The sequence below is a fragment of the Felis catus genome, chromosome A3 (assembly GCF_018350175.1).
Source record: "Felis catus isolate Fca126 chromosome A3, F.catus_Fca126_mat1.0, whole genome shotgun sequence".
In the NCBI taxonomy this organism is placed as follows: Eukaryota; Metazoa; Chordata; class Mammalia; order Carnivora; family Felidae; genus Felis; species Felis catus.
In genome coordinates, this window is record NC_058370.1 from 119729854 (window position 1) to 119748114 (window position 18261).

General features: G+C 45.9%; 1 protein-coding gene across 3 annotated transcripts in view; it reads left to right on the forward strand.

Annotated features, from left to right (window-relative positions):
• Window positions 1–11917, forward strand: part of KIF3C (kinesin family member 3C) — a 38902-nt gene extending 26985 nt beyond the window's left edge. Inside the window, exons 6-9 of one of the 3 annotated variants that reach the window (XR_006595881.1) lie at window positions 8729–8837; window positions 9015–9187; window positions 9436–9608; window positions 9805–11917. Coding sequence is in view for 1 of the 3 variants with exons in the window: in XM_003984423.6 (XP_003984472.2) it covers window positions 8729–8837; window positions 9015–9187; window positions 9436–9529 (376 nt within the window). In the remaining 2 variants the exon portion in view is untranslated. Of the gene's footprint in view, window positions 1–8728; window positions 8838–9014; window positions 9188–9435 lie in introns of all 3 variants that reach the window. The other 2 variants (XR_002155119.3, XM_003984423.6) reach the window with 2 other exon arrangements.
• The last annotated feature ends 6344 nt before the right edge of the window (window positions 11918–18261 follow it).

Sequence of the window (18261 nt, forward strand, 5' to 3'; positions counted from 1 at the left end):
CATGATCTCACAGTTCACGAGTTCAAGCCCCACACTGGGTTCTGCACTAAGAGCATAGAGCCTGCTTGGGATTCTCTCTCTCCCTCTCTCTCTGCTCCTCCCCACTTGCACTCTCTCTCTCTCTCAAAATAAATTAAAAAAAATTTTTTTTAAGTGCTTTACTTTTTTTTTCTTTAAATACTTTTTATAAATTTTTTTTTTCAACGTTTATTTATTTTTGGGACAGAGAGAGACAGAGCATGAACGGGGGAGGGGCAGAGAGAGAGGGAGACACAGAATCAGAAACAGGCTCCAGGCTCTGAGCCATCAGCCCAGAGCCTGACGCGGGGCTCGAACTCACGGACCGCGAGATCGTGACCTGGCTGAAGTCGGACTCTTAACTGACTGTGCCACCCAGGCGCCCCAATACTTTTTAAAAATAGATGCTAGTAATAACTATTAAAAAGAAAGGTGGCTCGGTCGGTAAGCGTCTGACTTCAACTCAGGTCATGATCTCACAGTTTGTGGGTTCGAGCCCCGTGTTGGGCTTTGTGCTGACAGCTCATAGCCTGGAACCTGCTTTGGATTCTGTGTCTCCCTCTCTCTCTGCCCCTCCCCCCCTTGTGCTCTGTCTCTCTCTGTTTCAAAAATAAATAAACATTAAAAAAAAAGAAATACATTCACAAGCTTTTTCAAAATAATGGTTAAGTATGTTCACACCTTAACCATGTTATTTTATACAGAATGTGTATAACCTGCTCAGAATACATACAAAGTATGTATTTTATATAAAAATACTAAAACATATCTGGGTAAGGATAAAAGGTATTAAGGCAATAATGACATCTTAATAATCTCTACTGTACTTAAAATACAAAGGATATAAACAATTATAGATTTGGCACCTGGGTGGCTCAGTTGGTTAAGCATCTGACTCTTGATTTTGGTTCAGGTCATGATCTCATGGTTCGTGAATTCAAGCCTGGCATCAGGCTCCATACTGTCAGTGCAGTCTGCTTAGGATTCTGTCTCTCTCTCTCTCCCGCTCTCTCTGCCCCTCACCCTGCTTGTTCTCTCTCTCTTGCAAAATAAATAAACTTAAAAGAATAAATAAACAATTATAGATTTCTCTAAGAAAAAACTCCAGGGGCGCCTGGGTGGCTTGGTCGGTTAAGCGTTCGGCTTCAACTCAGGTCATGATCTCACGGTCTGTGAGTTCGAACCCCGCGTCAGGCTCTGTGCTGACAGCTCGGAGCCTGGAGCCTGCTTCAGATTCTGTGTCTCCCTGTCTCTCTGTCCCTCCCCCACTCGTGCTCTGTCTCTCTCTGTCTCAAAAATAAATAAACGTTACAAAAATTTTTTTTTAAATAAAAAATAAAAGAAAAAACTCCAATAAATAAATTACTTCAAAAAAATTTATTAGGGGAACTGGAGTGGTTCAGTCAGTTAAGCCTCCGGCTCCTGATCTTAGGGTCCTGAGTTCAAGCCCTGCATTGAGTTCCACGCTGGGCATTGAGCCTACTTCAAAAAAAAAATTGTTAATAAATACCAGGGGGGAGCCTGGGTGGCTCAGTCGGTTAAGTGTCTGACTTGGGCTCAGGTCGTGATCTTGCATTTCATGAGTTCGTGTTTCATGAGTTAGAACCCTGTATCAGGCTCTGTGCTGACAGCTCTCTCTCTCTCTCTCTCTCTCTCTCTCTCTCTCAAAATTAATAAAAATTAAAAGTAAATAAGTAAATGCCAAGTGATCAACTATATGCAATTCTGAATTACTAAAAAATTTTTTCCTTTTTAAAATGTTATTTGCTAACCATTTTGCTGTGCGTTTACCTCAAAACTTTTTTAAAAATCACAGAAATTACAAAAGTAAAAAATAGATCAAGGATGTGTTTATATGAAACAATTTTTTTAGTTACTTTTTTTTTTTTTTTTTTTTTAGCAGCAGTTGGTGCTTTAAAATAAAGCAAAAACAATTCCCTCATAACTGGAATCCTAGTTGCGATTCTGACTCAGCACAGAGAGCCACAGGGTAGCATCATAGTGCAAGCATTGCTCATCGGGACCTCACACTGTCTGCCCCAAACCCCTCATTTCGCAGTGCAAAACTGAGGGTCGGGGGCGGAAGAAGCTGCCTCCCTGGGAGGAAGGGGGGCACCGGGTCTCACTATTTGCAGCCTCATTTCAGCAGGGCTGAAAAACTCTTTTCCCAAAGCCTATTAATCAGGGCGTTGTTCCTTTTGCTCAATTCACATGTGGAATATTTTGCTTTATTTTGGTACTCTAGGGATGAAAAACACTGAAGGCCACTCACAGGAAGAGAAAAAAAAAAAAAAAAAAGCGTTGTTGGAAAGAAATTACCTGAAGTCGTGTTGTCCCTTTAGAAAACTTTTGTTGGGGTGCCTGGTTGGCTCAGTCAGAAGAGCATGCGACTCATGAGTTCTAGCCCCATGTTGAGTATAGAGATTACTTAAATAAAACTTTTTTATTTTTTTTATTTTTATTTTTTTTTCAACGTTTATTTATTTTTGGGACAGAGAGAGACAGAGCATGAACGGGCGAGGGGCAGAGAGAGAGGGAGACACAGAATCGGAAACAGGCTCCAGGCTCTGAGCCATCAGCCCAGAGCCCGACGCGGGGCTCGAACTCACGGACCGCGAGATCGTGACCTGGCTGAAGTCGGACGCTTAACCGACTGCGCCACCCAGGCGCCCCAATAAAACTTTTTTAAAAAAAAGAAAAAAAAAAGGGGTGCCTGGGTGGCTCAGTCGGTTGAGCGTCGAGCGTCTGGCTTTGGCTCAGGTCATGATCTCACGGTTTGTGAGTTCGAGCCCCGCGTCAGACTCTGTGCTGACAGCTCAGAGCCTGGAGCCTGTTTCAGATGCTGGGTCTCCCTCTCTCTCTGCTCCTCCCCTGCTGGTACTGTCTCTGTCTCTGTCTCTGTCTCTCTCTCTCTCTCTCCCTCAAAAATAAATAAACATTAAAAAAAAATTTTTTTTAAAGAGAAAAGAAGGCTTTGGTTGGAAAAATGGTTTTCCTCCTCCTCCTCCAGCTACAAGCATTTGACCCTACATGCCCTTCCCAGTGCCTTTAAAAGGTGTTAGCTCCAGGCAACTCTTGAAACGCGCCCATATCAAGTTCTTTTGGGAAAACTCCCCCTTTTTCTTTTTTCTTCACTATCTCTGTGCCACCACTAGCTGCTACACAGGTGAGGTGCCTTCCACTATCACAATGTTTATGAAAGTTACTTTGAAAACCCATTTTTGCAACCAGCTCCGGCAGGAACTGTTCTACATGTGTGACCTTTTATTTTTAGTTTCTCATAATGGACTTTATTTTTAATTGTATGGATACAAAATTGTCCTCTAAGGGTCTGTATTTGACAATGTCTAGAACCATTGGTTTATAGTCACACAATTCTATTTGTAACTTTAGTTCTTGGGCCTTTGTGACCCCAGCCACCAGAGAGTCTTTTCATTTCTTTTTTTTTAGCATTTATTCATTTTTGAGAAACAGAGTGAGACAAAGTGTGAGCCGGGGAGGGGCAGGGAGAGAAGGAGACACAGAATCTGAAGCAGGCTCTAGGCTCTGAGCAGGTGGTCAGCACAGAGCCTGATGTGGGGCTCGAACCCACAAACTGTGAGATCATGACCTGAGCTGAAGTCGGACGGTCAACCGACTGAGCCACCCAGGTGCCCCACCAGAGAGTCTTTTCAAAGGCGCCATGGTGCAGCAGAAAGAGACTAGATTTTGGGTTTAGAACATACTGAATTCTAGTCCCTGCTCTGCCACTTGTGGCCTGGAAAAGGTTTTTTTAACCTCTCTGAACTCAAATTTCTTCACCTGTAAAGTCAAGATAGTAAATTGCCCTGCAGGATTATTGAGGTTGAAATGAGGTAATATGGGGGGAGGGGCTCCAAGCCCCAGAGGAGATGATCAATAAATGTGTAATCAATAATCATATATCAATAAGCCAATATTATAATTACAGGGACTCCAGAAAAGCCAGTTTGCCTTCATCCCTTAGAAGGGCGCAGGAGGGGAGTTTGGTTTGCTGTTTTTGTTTAAAAATTTTTTTTTTTTAACCTTTATTTTTGAGAGACAGAGCGTGAGTGGGGCAGGGGCAGAGAGCGAGGGAGATACAGAATCTGAAGCAGGCTCCGGGCTGTGAGCTGTCAGCACAGAGCCGGACTCAGGGCTTGAACTCACGGACAGCGAGATCATGACCTGAGCCAAAGTCAGACGCTCAACTGACTGAGCTACCCACGTGCCCCTTGCTGTTTTTGTTTTAGAATTTGATTTTATATTCGGGCGCTCTCCAAGTTTAGAGAGAGAGCATTCCTTGCTCTAAATAGAATCCGGATAGTTAAACAGGTTTCATTACAGAGGCAAAGTTTACCTCAGTAAGAACATTCTCGGCTCTGGGTTGAGTCCCTAGATTTATTCACAGGTCTGTGACATCGGAGTTGAATCTGAAACAGGGAGAAGTTCCGGCCTCCCCAGGCAGGCTAGGCAGAGTGGAGAGCTGGCCTGTGGGGACAGAGGGACCAGATTGCGAAGACAAGTCGGGTTTGCTGTGGCAGGTGATTGGGAAAGACCCAGAAGGAAAACTCACCCTATGATGTTGGATGCCAGTTTTCAGAACAGAACAGGAAAAGGTGTGTGTGTGTGTGTGTGTGTGTGTGTGTGTGTGTGCTGAGACAGCTGATAAGGAGATTGGGGTCAGTCCCTAAGACAGAGCTGAGCGATGAGATTTTAATATTAAGGGGAAAATACTGTGATGGCAGCCATTGAGAGGGAGGGTCATATGAGAACTCTTAGGATCTGTCCGGCATAGAGTGATTGTGGGTCTCTGTCAGGAGGGGAGGATACATACAGAGCCAGGCCTCCCGCTCTGGGCTGTCAGCCACAACCTGCTTACTAGAGAGGGATCAATCATGGAAAGTAGGCCTGGGGCAGAAGAGGGCGTAGATGGGAAGTTTGGTGTCCCAATTACAGACTCCCCTCCCCCAGCCCCCTCTTCCCTCATGTCACCCAGAATAGCGCTGGCATCTTTATTGGGTCAGGCTGCCAGCTCACACGATGCACTGCTCCGCTCGCCCAGCCCTGTCCCCCTGTCCCATTCCCAGAGCCTGCAGCCTTCAGGGCGCACTCCGCCCCAGCCTGCTCCGGGTGTTCTCCTAGAAACAGTACAGCATCCTAAAAAGAGAATTTGGCAAGGTCCAGTTCGGAGTCTCTTCCTAATTGTTTGACCTTAGGCACAAAAGGCATTTTGCTTGTCGGAGCCTCAGGCTCCTTGTCTGCCCTGTCTACACCGCAGGAGATGACTGCCTAGTTCAAATGGGATGTGCAGATGCACCTTATAAATGCTAAGTGGTTATGTTACTAATTTCCCCCCCTCCCCTTGAGTTGTGGGCGCGGCTGCCCACGTGCTCGGGCACAGCCTCCCTGCTCCCGGGGGTTATGCAGCAGCTGAGCGAGCTGGGGCTTCCGTGGTTTCATCCTTCCCTGTTTTCCTCCTTAAAGTGGGGTCCCGCACTCCCTTATAGGCTTGCTAAAATGAACCACAGGAATGCCATATCCCCTCACCCTCTGCCGCAGAAGGGCGGGCCTGGTGCTGTCAGCTCCAAGGACAGGATGTCCTATCTGTGAATTACTCGGCCTGTTTCTTCTCCTCCTCTGTCTTCTGTCTGCCTTTTGGCTTTTTTTTTCATGGCTCGTTTGTATCCCTGCTTGAAATTAGCAAGTAGAATTGAGAATAAATCATCATCACAGCTGCCATGAGTTGAGCCCTTGCTGTGAGCTATGCTAAATCCTTATCGCACTTAATCTCAGCAGTTCTGGGGGACAGGCAAGAGCTAGCTGAGCCGGGGCGCCCGGTGGCTCAGTCAGTCAAGCGTCCGACTTTGGCTCAGGTCCGATATCACAGTTTGAGAGTTTGAGCCCCACATCGGGCCCTGTGCTACCAGCTCAGAGCCTGGAACCTGCTTCAGACTCTGTGTCTCCCTCTCTCTCTGCCCCTCCCTCTCTCTCTCTCTCTCTCTCTCTCTCTCTCTCTCTCTCTCTCTCTCTCTCTCTCTCAAAAATAAATAAACATTAAAAATTTTTAAAGAAAAAACGAGATAGCTGAGCCTCAGAGGTATTAAGCTACTTCCCAAGGTAACGCAGCTTTAAGGGGCAGAGCCAACATTCAAACTCAGATATGTCTTATTCCAAAATCTGTGTTATTTTAATGGAAATACTTTTCTTGATTTCTTTCCTATCTTCGTTTCTTTGTTTTGAATAATAAAAGTAATACGCCACACTCATCAAACTGCTGAAAGTAAGAAGCCTGACATGCTGTGATTTGGCTAGGATATAGAGCAATGGAAGCTTTCATGTATAACCACTTTGGAAAGCAATACGGCAATATCTAGTAAAGTTGAAAATGCACATACCCTACAACGGAATCATTCCATTCCTTGGTATACCCCAGGGAAGTTTCTGAATATGTACTCGAAGATACCTGTACAGAAATGTTCACAACGGCACTGTGTATAGTAGATAAAAAAAAAAAAAAATCAACCTAGATGTCCATCAAAAGAATATGTATTTTATACACACACACACACACATATGATGACATATTGCAACCTTAAAATAGTCAAATAAGTAAGCTTTAATAATCTAATCTAGAGGTGCATGGATAAATCTTAAAAAGTTGAGCACACAAAAATGTGGTATGTTCACCACACAGTTCAAATTTTAGAAACAGGCATACAAATACCCATTTAATTATTTATGAATAGCCACATATAAAAATAACAATAAAAACAGGAATGGCATTGGTGAGCACCGAATTCAAGAGAGTAACTAACTCAAGGGAGAGAGAAATAGGAGTCTTAAAAACTGTCTACATTTTCTTGCCTTTTTTAAGCTTATTTATTTATTTTGAGAGAGAGAGAATCCCAAGCAGACTCTGCACTGACATGGGGCTTGATCTCACAAATCTGGAGATCATGACCTGAGCTGAAATCAAGAGTTGGATGCTTAACTGACTGAACCACCCGGGTGCCCCTACATTTTATTTCTTAAAAAAAAAGATTTAGTTTAAGTATAACAAAATGTTAAATGATTTGACAAAGCTGGATGGTAAGCATACATATATATTATTTTCTACACTTTTCTGAATGTCTGACATATTTAGATATAAAGTTATACATTTTCATACATTTTCATTGTAAAGTGCAGATTTTTCAGAAGGGCATAAAGATAATAAAAGTCATCTATGATGACACCATCCCAAGATAGTAACTAGTAGCATTTTGTTGAATACCCAGACTTTTTTCTAAGCATGCAAACACGTTTCTTTAAAAACAAAACAGGGGGGGGCGCCTGGATGGCGCAGTCGGTTAAGCGTCCGACTTCAGCCAGGTCACGATCTCGCGGTCCGTGAGTTCGAGCCCCGCGTCGGGCTCTGGGCTGATGGCTCAGAGCCTGGAGCCTGTTTCCGATTCTGTGTCTCCCTCTCTGTCTGCCCCTCCCCCGTTCATGCTCTGTCTCTCTCTGTCCCAAAAATAAATAAACGTTGACATAAATAAATAAATAAATAAATAAATAAATAAATAAATAAAAACAAAACAGGGGCGCCTGGGTGGTTAAGCATCAGTCGGTTAAGCATCAGACTTCAGCTCAGGTCATGATCCTGCGGCTCAGTGCTGACAGCTCAGAGCCTGGAACCTGCTTCGGATTCTGTGTCTCCCTCTCTCTCTGCCCCACCCCCCCTTAAGCTCTAGCTCTTTCCCTCTCGCTCTCTCAAAGATAAGTAAACATTAAAAAACAAAAACTTGGGGGTGTGTGGGTGGTTCAGTTGGTACCCTTATAGAAAATCAATTCATTGCAAATATAAGGATTTGTCTCTAGATTCTCAATTCTTTTCCATTGGTCTATATGTCTGTCCTTATGCTAGTACCACACAGCCTTGATTACTGTAGCTTTGTAATAAGTTCTTTTTTTTTTTTTTTTTTTTTTTTTTTTTGACAGAGAGAGAGAGAGAAGGTGCAAATGAGCAAGGGACAGAGAAAGAGAGAGAATCCCAGGAGGGGCAGAGGGAAGGAGGGAGAGAGAGAGAGTGAAGTGAGACTCACCCAAAGCGGGGTTCATGTTTTACCCAAAGCGGGGCTCGAACTCATCCAAAGTGGGACTTGAACTCACGAACTGGGAGATCATGCCCTGAGCCGAAGTCAGATGCTTAACAGAGCCATCCTGTAATAGGCACCCTGTAATCAGTTCTAAAACTGGGACGTGTAAGTCTTCCAACTTTGTTCTTTTCCAGGATTGTTTAGGCTATTTTGGGACCCTTGCATTTCAAGCCTGATTTTTTTTTTAATCATTTTTTTGTGCAAACTCCTAAGAAGAAAAATGAAAACCAGAACAACTAATCATCAACGGTTTTGCATAATGTGTGAAATCAGCATATGAAGCTGAGAGCTGAAAGAAGACTGGATTTCCTTTCTTCATTCTAGCCCTTAATCAAACCTTCTTTACTGTGGGGGGGAAAAAAGAACTGAAAAACACAAGAGTAAAGAAATCTATGCTTTCCTGTGTTTTGATAGGGTTTAGTTGTCCAGCTGTATTAGAACAATGAGAAGAAAATTCCTGTGAACCACGGTCTGCGGAGTTTCCTGCCTACTTGAATGATACTTAATTCTTCATGATGTCATTTTCCCCACGTTCAAAAGAAACCCATTCTAATATAGCCTCTTCCCCACAGCAATAACAGCCAAATGAAGAAACGGCCGACGTCAGCCGTGGGCTACAAGAGGCCTATCAGCCAGTATGCTCGAGTTGCTATGGCAATGGGGTCCCACCCCAGGTACAGGGTAAGAAGCTGGGAAATAGAAGGGGCGGGAGGAGAGAGGGTCCAAGGGAGGGATGCTCATAACCTTGGCGTGCTCTACGTACCTCATCACCTTCGCTACACCCAGTATTTACTGAGTGCCTGAGGGATCCGGTCATCAGGGCCGCTGCTCACGTCTGGTCTGATGTTCCCACCACAGGCTGAAAACATAATGTTTCTGGAGCTGGATGTGTCCCCTCCAGCTGTCTTTGAGATGGACTTCTCTCATGACCAAGAACAAGACCCCCGTGCACTACACATGGAGCGGCTTATGCGGTTGGACAGCTTTCTGGAAAGACCCTCCACATCTAAAGTTCGGAAGTCCAGGTCCTGGTCAGTACCGCTATGGTCAGAGTGGGCAGTGGACTTAGGAGGCATGGAAACCACGTGGGCTGGTTGAGGCTGGAGAGGGTTTGGGTTGTACCTGAAGGGCATTAAGGGAGGGTGATAACTGGAGCCGTGGGGGGGGGGGGGGGGGAGTTCCTACAGCAACAGGATGAGGAAAAGGCAAGTCCTCACTTTTCTGTTTCCTGCCCTTCCCCAACCTCCCCATTCACCTACCTCACCCCTACCTTCTGCAGGTGCCAGAGTCCTCAGCGGCCTCCACCCTCTACCACACACGCCTCACTGGCCTCCGCTGCTCTGCACCCCACAACAGTGCTAGACCATGAGTGACAACCTTCAGTCAGGCTGCCCATCCAAGAGCCTCCTGGGCTGGGGAGCCAAGCCTGGATCATCTCACCTGACGCTCAGTGTGCGTGCGTGTGTGTGCATGTGCGTGTGCGTGTGTGTGAGGGGGTGAGCATCTGGCAGACCGCGTCTCTGCCTGCTCATCTTAGCCTCCTTTATTTAATTAATGTTATTTATTTGTGGAGCTCAGCTGTGGGGGGAGATGCCTTCACCTGAGCCTGCCGTGGCCACTGCATAGCCTCCTTTCCTTCTGACTTTAGACCCCCGCCATGTCAGACCTCAAGCTCCTCCCTGTCAGCTGCTCCCAGAAGGGAAGGTAGCCAGTGCCTGAGAAGAGAGTACTTTTTCTACCTGTCTCTCTCCATAATCTCCATCTCCTCCTATGCCGACGGTGAGCAGTTCTTAAGCACTTTCTGGGACTAGAAAAATGCTAGATGTCCACAAAGGACAAGACATGTCCTGACAGTGTCAGGCCGATGCTCCCAGGGAAAAGAGCCCTGCACTCAAGCGTCTGGACCTCAGACAACCTCTGTTGGCCTCTTGGGCTCCTTTTCAAGGACTTATGTGACCTCACCGACACAGCCATGCTCTTTGGCTTTGGCAAGAACTCATGGCTTACCAAACTCTGCTTCCTGGCCACCTTCCCAACCCTTGGATGGGAATTGTGAACCAACCAGTTGCTGCCTGCTCAGGACCTGCAGGAAATGAAACAGTAATGGGACAACATGGACAGTCATCAAAGGAAGTCCCTTCTCTGAGTCCCTTTGTTTCTGTTCCCTCTGAGAAGTAACTGGGGTCAACGAGTGATCAAGCCAACACCCCGTTTTTGAGACGCTGCTCCTTCCTGCTTTGGTCACTTTCCTCCGCAGCTGCCTGGATCCCAGTTCATAGTGGGAGCGATCAGTGTCATTCTCCCCCTGGCTAAACAAAGGTATTGGAATCTGTTGCTTCCCCCTTCATTTATCGCAGGAGACAGGGACCCAGGCACAATTTATCAACCTTGCCTATGACTCCTGTTTCTGCATCACATTTGTTGAGCACGATTTTGTTGAAAACGGATCCTTTTTCTTTGGCATTGTATAAATTGGTCCCTGGGGAAGTACTCCTCGCCTCCCTTTGTGACATACCAAGATGTCTCCAGGTTATCTCAAATAATAAGTAAATTTCTACCAAAAAAAAAAAAAAAAAAAAACAAGAGAGAGAGAGAGAGATTAATTTTCATTGATTTACTTTTTAAGTGTGTATTTTGGTGGAGGAGTGAAGAGGCAATCATGAAAGAAACAAGTGGTTTAAGATTTCAAAATGCCCTAATAGGGGGAGTCTCTAGTTCCCAGAATTTGAGGATTTTAGTCATCGGGAGAACAGCACGAAACCGACCGAGCTGCTTGAAATTGGGTGAGGGGGAGGTGGTGGGGGGTGGGGGCTGATTACCTGGTTCTTCTCTTTCCATCAGGAAGTGAACCCTTCTTATACAGTTCAAGTTCTGCTGTAAGGACCAAGCTATGGTTTGGTTTAATTCAATGATGCTGTCATTTCTGCTGTAATTACCGGACTAGCTGGTTTGGCAACTCAATTGCCATTTGCTCCTGTCCTTCAAGGAAATGCCATTTTTCATCAGAGCCCAAGAGATTATTTGAGACTCAGGATTCAGATCAGAGGTTTGGCTGTGTCTCGATGGGAATTGTGTGTAGAAATGCCCCAGGTGGCCTGGGCACAGGGGGACCTCCATGCCTACATTGAGTAGCCTCTCCCACTGACCTCTTTCTTGTTTGTAGATGAAACAGCACGTGTCACCCCATTCATCACTTGGACACATCGACTTCGCATTGTCTGGTCACTTGACCCTCACAGTCTTATAGCACAAAGTACCCAGTCTCACCAACCCCAGTCTGAGGGCTGGGCCCTAGGTGTGTCGGACGAGGAGCTCCTGCCCGCAGTTTTGTGTACGTGTGTGTGTGTGTGTGTGTGTGTGTGTGTGTGTGTGTTTACCTCCACAGGGGACACTCGACACTCAGTGTAAGACATGCTGGGAACAGGGCCACTGGGGTGGTTGGATCTCAGTCTCTCTGTCTCTCTCCTTCCCTTTTGATGTATCAGACATTTGATTGACAAAGTAAGGGCCTTGACTGGGACCAAATTTCCATGTCTGTTGCTATGGTCTTTATTTAGGACAACAGTTAACGCAGTGGCTCATTCTTGTCACTATACATATGGCTATACAGGACATATGTAATATATAAATATATATAAAAAACATTACCGTCTGTCTCCTTGGCTTCAGATGAGGCCTCTCTGTTGAGCTGAAATGCACCTGCAGCCCAGCCCTGTTCAAATTAACACAGTCGATAATAAAGGAATGAGTATCGTCGCCGAGCTGGTTGCCTGCCTTCTCTTTTCTTTGTTCCTACTTTTACTCTCGTTTTCTGCCTTCTCTCTCTTCCTTGTTTTTCCAAGAGCGGTTCAAGGGTATTTGGAGCCCAGCTGCAGTTCCCAGCACCTTGGGGGAAGAACCAGCTGCTTAGAAGGGACTCGTCTGCCCAGTGGGGCTGAGGGGCAGGTCCCAGGCTCTAGTCTGAAGTCCGTGCCAGAACCATGGCAGCAACTGTTTGTGTCCTAGGCGAACGGTCCCCACCCAGTTAATGCTGAGCTATTAGCAGATGTCAGCGCGGCCTAGATTCCAGATTAGCTGTCAATATCATTTGACAGCTCTGCTCCTCCATTGATCAGCCAGGAGAAATGAAAGCGGGCAGTAACGTGTGTAAAGCGCACAGAGATGCCTGGCCGGCGGCGGGCGCTGAATTAAAAGAGTTTCAAAGAAGAACATCCCGATAGGCTCTCTTCTCAGGGCTTCTTTCCCTCCCTCTGAGATCGGACTATTGCTTCCCCGTAGCATGGGGGTCTTATGGGAAAGGAAAAGTAGTTACCTCTAACAAACACAAGGCCCCTGACTCCCAGGGGAGCGCCGTGGTTGGCCTGGTGCAGGAAACGCAGCAGTGAGCCAGCTGGTTTGGCACAGGTGCTTTCTCCCGGAGGGGCTCCCTGCCTGTGCACCGTGCTCCAGCCCCGAGCGCCGGGGCTGGAGTGGCTCTGCTCTTCGGGACTTGCCGGGTGTTGGGTTGGGTACTTTACACGTGCACACTCCTTTAGTCCTCCCACGTGGGAGTTATTGTCACTGGGTTACAGACGAGATTGAAGAAAATTAACTGACTTGGGGCACCTGGGTGGCTCAGTTGGTTGAGTGTCTGGCTTGGGCTCGGGTCATGATCTTGGGGTTCGTGAGTTTGAGCCCCGCATCGGGCTCCCTGCTGTCAGCCTGTCAGCACAGAGTCCGCTTCGCTTCAAATCCTCTGTCCCCCTCTCTCTGCCCCTCCCCAAAATAAATAAATATTAAAAAAGAAAAAGAAAAAATTAACTAACTTAGCCAAAGACATGTGGTCAGTGATGAAGCTGGATTTCCAGACTCTAAAGCCCCTGTTTTTTTTCCTTTCTCTGCCTCCTCTCTAGCCCATCCACACCTCAGGAAAACTGATAGGCACCCTGTATGTTTTACAAGTAGTGCAAGCCAGGGACAGAAGGGCAGACGCTTCAGACCCTGAACTTACAGGTCCTATTTTAAAATCACTCGTTTCTGGGGCACCTGGGTGGCTCAGTCGGTTGAGCGTCCAACTTCGGCTCAGGTCATGGTCTCACAGTTGGTGAGTTCGAGCCCTATGTCGGGCTCTGTGCTGACAGCTCGGAGCCTGGAGCCTGCTTCTGATTCTGTCTCCCTCTCTCTCTGCTCCTTCCCTGCTCGCACGCTGTCTCTCTCTCAAAAATAAATAAAGATTAAACAAAATTTTTTAAATCACTCATTTCTCCTGTTAGTAGTGGGGTCACTTGTGTGGTTGATGTAAGTGGTTTTCTAGAGCTTTACAAAACAGCCGAGGGTAGGAATTCTCCCTTGACCCTGACCCGGGTCTTCTGTCAACCGTTTGTTGATAAAGAGGCTGCTGTGTTTCGCTTCCTCCTCCAAAGCTGGGCACCTGATCTCCAGAGGGTGGGGTGTGTGTTAGAACTCTTGGCTGCTACTAAAGATTCATTTAAGCTGGTCTGAGTGAAATAAGGACACAGAGAAGCGTGACTTCCACAGACATGGAAATAAAGACCCCGAGGGCAAGGACAGAACGAGTCCTCAGGTACAGCTTAGGACTGGAGGCTCAAAACACCACAAAGACCCTCTCCATTTCACCAAACTTCTTTCTGTGTGGGGTTCATGCTCTTTCCTGAGCTGGTCCAGTTTGTGATGTAGAAAACACGTCTGCCAGCCGCTCTCTGGTTACACAATCCAGTCATCCGGAGAGACTCAGAATCTCAGTCCTGGTGCCAAATTCGTGGGAATGTGATGCCAACTCAGTGGTTTGGGTCACGTGGGTGGAAACGTGGTAGATGGACAAGGCCTCCACAATTTCCGCTACTGTAACCATGTGTATGGGGGAGGGGTGGAAGTAAAGATTTTCTCGAGAAAGGGGCGGGGGGTGGAGCGTGCTCTGTACAGCCAACATAACAGAGGTCCATGACCAGTGCATTCATCACCCATGAGGCCTTGAGAAAGTTTGCTCTGGGGGCACCTGGGTGGCTCAGTCAGTTAAGCGTCCGACTCCAGCTCAGGTCACATCTCACAGTTAGTGGGTTCGAGCCCCACGTTGGGCTCTGGGCTGACAGCTCGGAGCCTGGAGCCCGCTTCGGATTCTGTGTCCCCCACCTCCCCCTCTCTGCCCCTCCCCTGCTTGCGCTGTCTCTCAAAAATGAATAAACATTAAAAAAATTTTTTTTAAACTTTGCTCTGGGGGTGCCTGGGTGGCTCAGTTGGTTGAGGTCTCGGTCGGTGAGTTCGAGCCCCGCACCAGACTCTGCTGTCAGCACAGAGCCTGCTCCATTTCTTCTGTCCCCCTCTCTCTGCACCCGCTAGAGCTCGTGCTCTCTCTCTCAAAAATAAATAAATAAACATTAAGGAAAAAAAAACAACTTTGCTCTGGTATCCCAACTCTTAATTTCGGCTCAGGTCATGATCCCAGGGTTGTAGGATCAAGCCCCAAGTCAGGCTCCACGCTGAGTGTGGAGCCTGCTTGGGATTCTCTTTCTCCTTCTGCCCTTCTCCGCAATTCATGCTTGCTCGCTCTCAAAAAAAAAATTTTTTTTTGTTTTGGGTTCATCCTATTATCCTCTTTATTTTTCTTACAACATGGTCCAAGGCTCACGTGCATCGAAATCAACACCCTCAGAGAATCTATTAGGTCAAGGACACATCAATGTGGTAGACACTATAGGTTGCCTTTCCAATATCCACTCTTCTAATTTAAAAAAAGAAATTTAATGTTTATTTATTTTTGATAGAGAGAGAATGCGAGTGGGAAAGGGGCAGAGAGAGAGAGAGAGAGAGAGAGAGAGAGAGGAAGCCACAGAATCTGAAGCAGGCTCTAGGCTCCTAGCTGTCAGCACAGAGCCCAATGCTGGGCTCGAACTCACAGTCCATGAGATCATGACCGGAGCCTAAGTGAGACGCTCAACAGACTGAGCCACCCAGGTGCCCCTCTTCCCTTCTATTTTACTTACAAAATAAATTTGTTCAAGGAGGGCAGTGTGCCCAACTAAAAATACTCATATTCCCAGACTCTCTTGCAGCAACAGGTGGCCATGGTTTTGGCTAAGGAGATGTAAACTGAAGTGGCTTAGGAATTTCTGGAAATGTTTTTTGCTTTCCGGTTATAGAAATCACCTGTTTTACCTCTTCCCCTTTCTTCTTCCTTCCTAGAACTCAGGTGTACCTCCTGGAAGTGCATTCCTTCATTGAACAACTCTTTATTGAGCACCTGTTGCCCATATATTCATTCCAGGCATGGTTCTAAGTGTTGGGAATACAACAGTGAATAGAATAAACAGAAGTGGTGCTTACGTTCGGTTAAGCCTCTGACTTCAGCTCAGGTCATGATCCCATGGTTTATAGATTCAAGCCCCGTGTTGGGCTCTGTGCCGACTGCTCAGAGCCTGGAGCCTGCTTTGGATTCTGCATTTCCCCCTCTCTCTCTCTGCCCTCCCCTGCTCGTGCTCTCTCTCTCTCTCTCTCAAAAATAAATAAACATTTTTTTTAATTATATAAAAAAAGAAAAACACGTTGCATGTCATGTAGTGATAAGTGGGGTTGAGAAAAATAAAGCAGAGAAGGGAGATGGGGCGTTCCAGGTACTGGTTGGGGTGGGGTAGGAGGAGTTGCAGTTGTAAAGCCTTTACTAATTCTGAGCAAATTCCTGGTGGTAAGGAAGTGGACTCCAGGAGAGGAAAAGCAAATGCAGACTTCCTAGGTGAGAATGTGTCAGGCTTGTTCAAGGAGCAGGGGCCATATTGTAACCCTGAGGCAACAGGCACAGCATGTAAAGGCCAATGGAGTGGGGAGACTGGAGAACCAAGGTCCTGATGGAGTTTGGGCTGCTGCACCAGCCTGGATCTGTCCACTTCTGGACTTATAATGGTAGGAGACAGGGGCGTCTGGCTGGCTTAGTCGGTGGAACATGTGATTCTTGATCCTGGGGTTGTAAGTTTGAGCCCCATGTTGAATGTAGAGATTACTTAAAATCTTTATAATTTTTTTATTGTTTATTTATTTTTGAGAAAGAGAAAGAGAGCACGAGCGGGGGAGGGACAGAGAGAGAGGGAGACACAGAATCTGAAGCAGGCTCCAGGCTCCGAGCTGTCAGCACAGAGCCTGACATGGAGTTTGAACTCACAAACTGTGAGATCGTGACCTGAGCTGAAGTCCAAGGCCTGACTGAGCCACCTAGGCACCCCTAAAAATAAAATCTTAAAAAAAAAAAAAGAAGAAGAATGGTGGCAGACAAATCCCTACAGGTTTAAACCAGTATTAGGGGGATTTGCCAGAAATCTCCATTTGAAATGAGCACCTCCAGGTGGTTACAGGGAACACTTACTAAAGTGTGAAAATCTCCATTTCAGCTATTTGCAATTCCAAGTCCTGGTCACCATGGGGCCTGCCCTTCAACATGTACTAGCACTGGGGCCATCGCCTGTGTAGACGCCAGGACCACCCTCATGGATGATAGAGGCAGAGGGAGGGCACAAAGCCACTAAGCCACTCCAGGGCCCCTTGGAGCCCCTGGAGACCCTGTACTCAGTCACAAGTGCTACATTCTTTGGACTAGAAAACCAAAGTGATTATTTGTTCACATTCAAAGCTCCCACTTGACAATAAGGAAAAGTAGACCCAGAAAAGGAGAGTGATTTCCCAAAGTCACACAAATGGTTAGCAGGTGACATGGGCCTAGAAGGCATAAGGATTTCGTAGTCTGACTCACTGTTTCTGTTGTGTGTTGATTTTATTTTTTTTATGTTTATTTATTTTTAAATATTTATTTATTTTTGAGAGAGAGACAGAGACAGAGTGCAAGCAGGACAGGGGCAGAGAGAGAGGGAAACACAGGATCCGAAGTAGGCTCCAGGCTCCAAGTTGTCAGCACAGAGCCCGTCATGGGGCTCGAACTCACAGACCTCGAGAACATGACCCAGGCGCTTAACTGACTGAGCCATCCAGACACCCAGGCACGATTTTATTTTTATTTTTTAAATTATTTTATACTCACGGAACCGTTGTAAGAATTGTACCAAGAAACCCATATACTCTTTTTTTTTTCCTTTTTAAGATTTTATTTTTAAGTAATCTCTATACCCAGTGTGGGACTTGAACTCACAACCCTGAGATCATGAGTCTCACTGACTGAGCCAGCCGGATGCCCCAAGAACACCCATATACTCCTCACCTAGACACTGTGTTCAAGTTTTGCCAACTGTCCCATGAATTACTTTTATAGCAACAGGATTCTAACCCAGGACCACGTGTTTCACTTAGTTATCATGTCTCTTTGGTCTACTATCTAGAAGAATTTCTTAGTCCAGTTTTTTAATTAAGCTTTTTTTTTCTTTTTCTTTTTTTTTCTTTTTCTTTTTCTTTTTCTTTTTCTTTTTCTTTTTTTTTCTTTTTCTTTTTCTTTTTCTTTGAAGTAACTCTACACCTAACATGGGGCTTGAACTCACGACCCCGAGATCAAGGGGTGCATGCCCCACTGAATGAACCAGCTCGGTGCCACCCTTAGCCTATTCTTGACCTTTGCACCTTTCACATTCTTTGGTATTACAGGCCCGTTAATTTGTGGACTGTCCCTCTATTAAGGTTTAGTTTCGTCATGATTAGATTCAGGTGATGCACAGAAGTGAGGCGGTGGCCTTCTTACCGTATCCCATCAGGTGGCACTTGATGACAGTGTTTGGTTCGATTACTGGTGACATTAACTTTGATCATTCATTAAGGCAGTGTCTGTCAGGCTTGTAGCTTCTCCTTATCCCTTTGTAATTAATAAGCATTTGGGGAGGAGATACTGTGAACTATGTAAATATCCCACTTTTCTACGTTTCCCCACTAGTTTTAACGTCCGTTGATGTTTCCTGCTTGAATTAATTACTGCTATCTGGTTGCCAAATGGTGGCATTATTTGTTCTGCAGTTGTTAGTCGACATTAACGTGAGAAACCATTTTCTCTTCTTGTTTGCTTGTTTATATCAATGTGGACTCTTGGATTCCTGTTTTATTTAATGGGTTATATAATCCATTATTGTCATTTTTTTTTTAATTTAAATTCAAGTTAGTTAACATATAGTGTAGTATAGGTTTC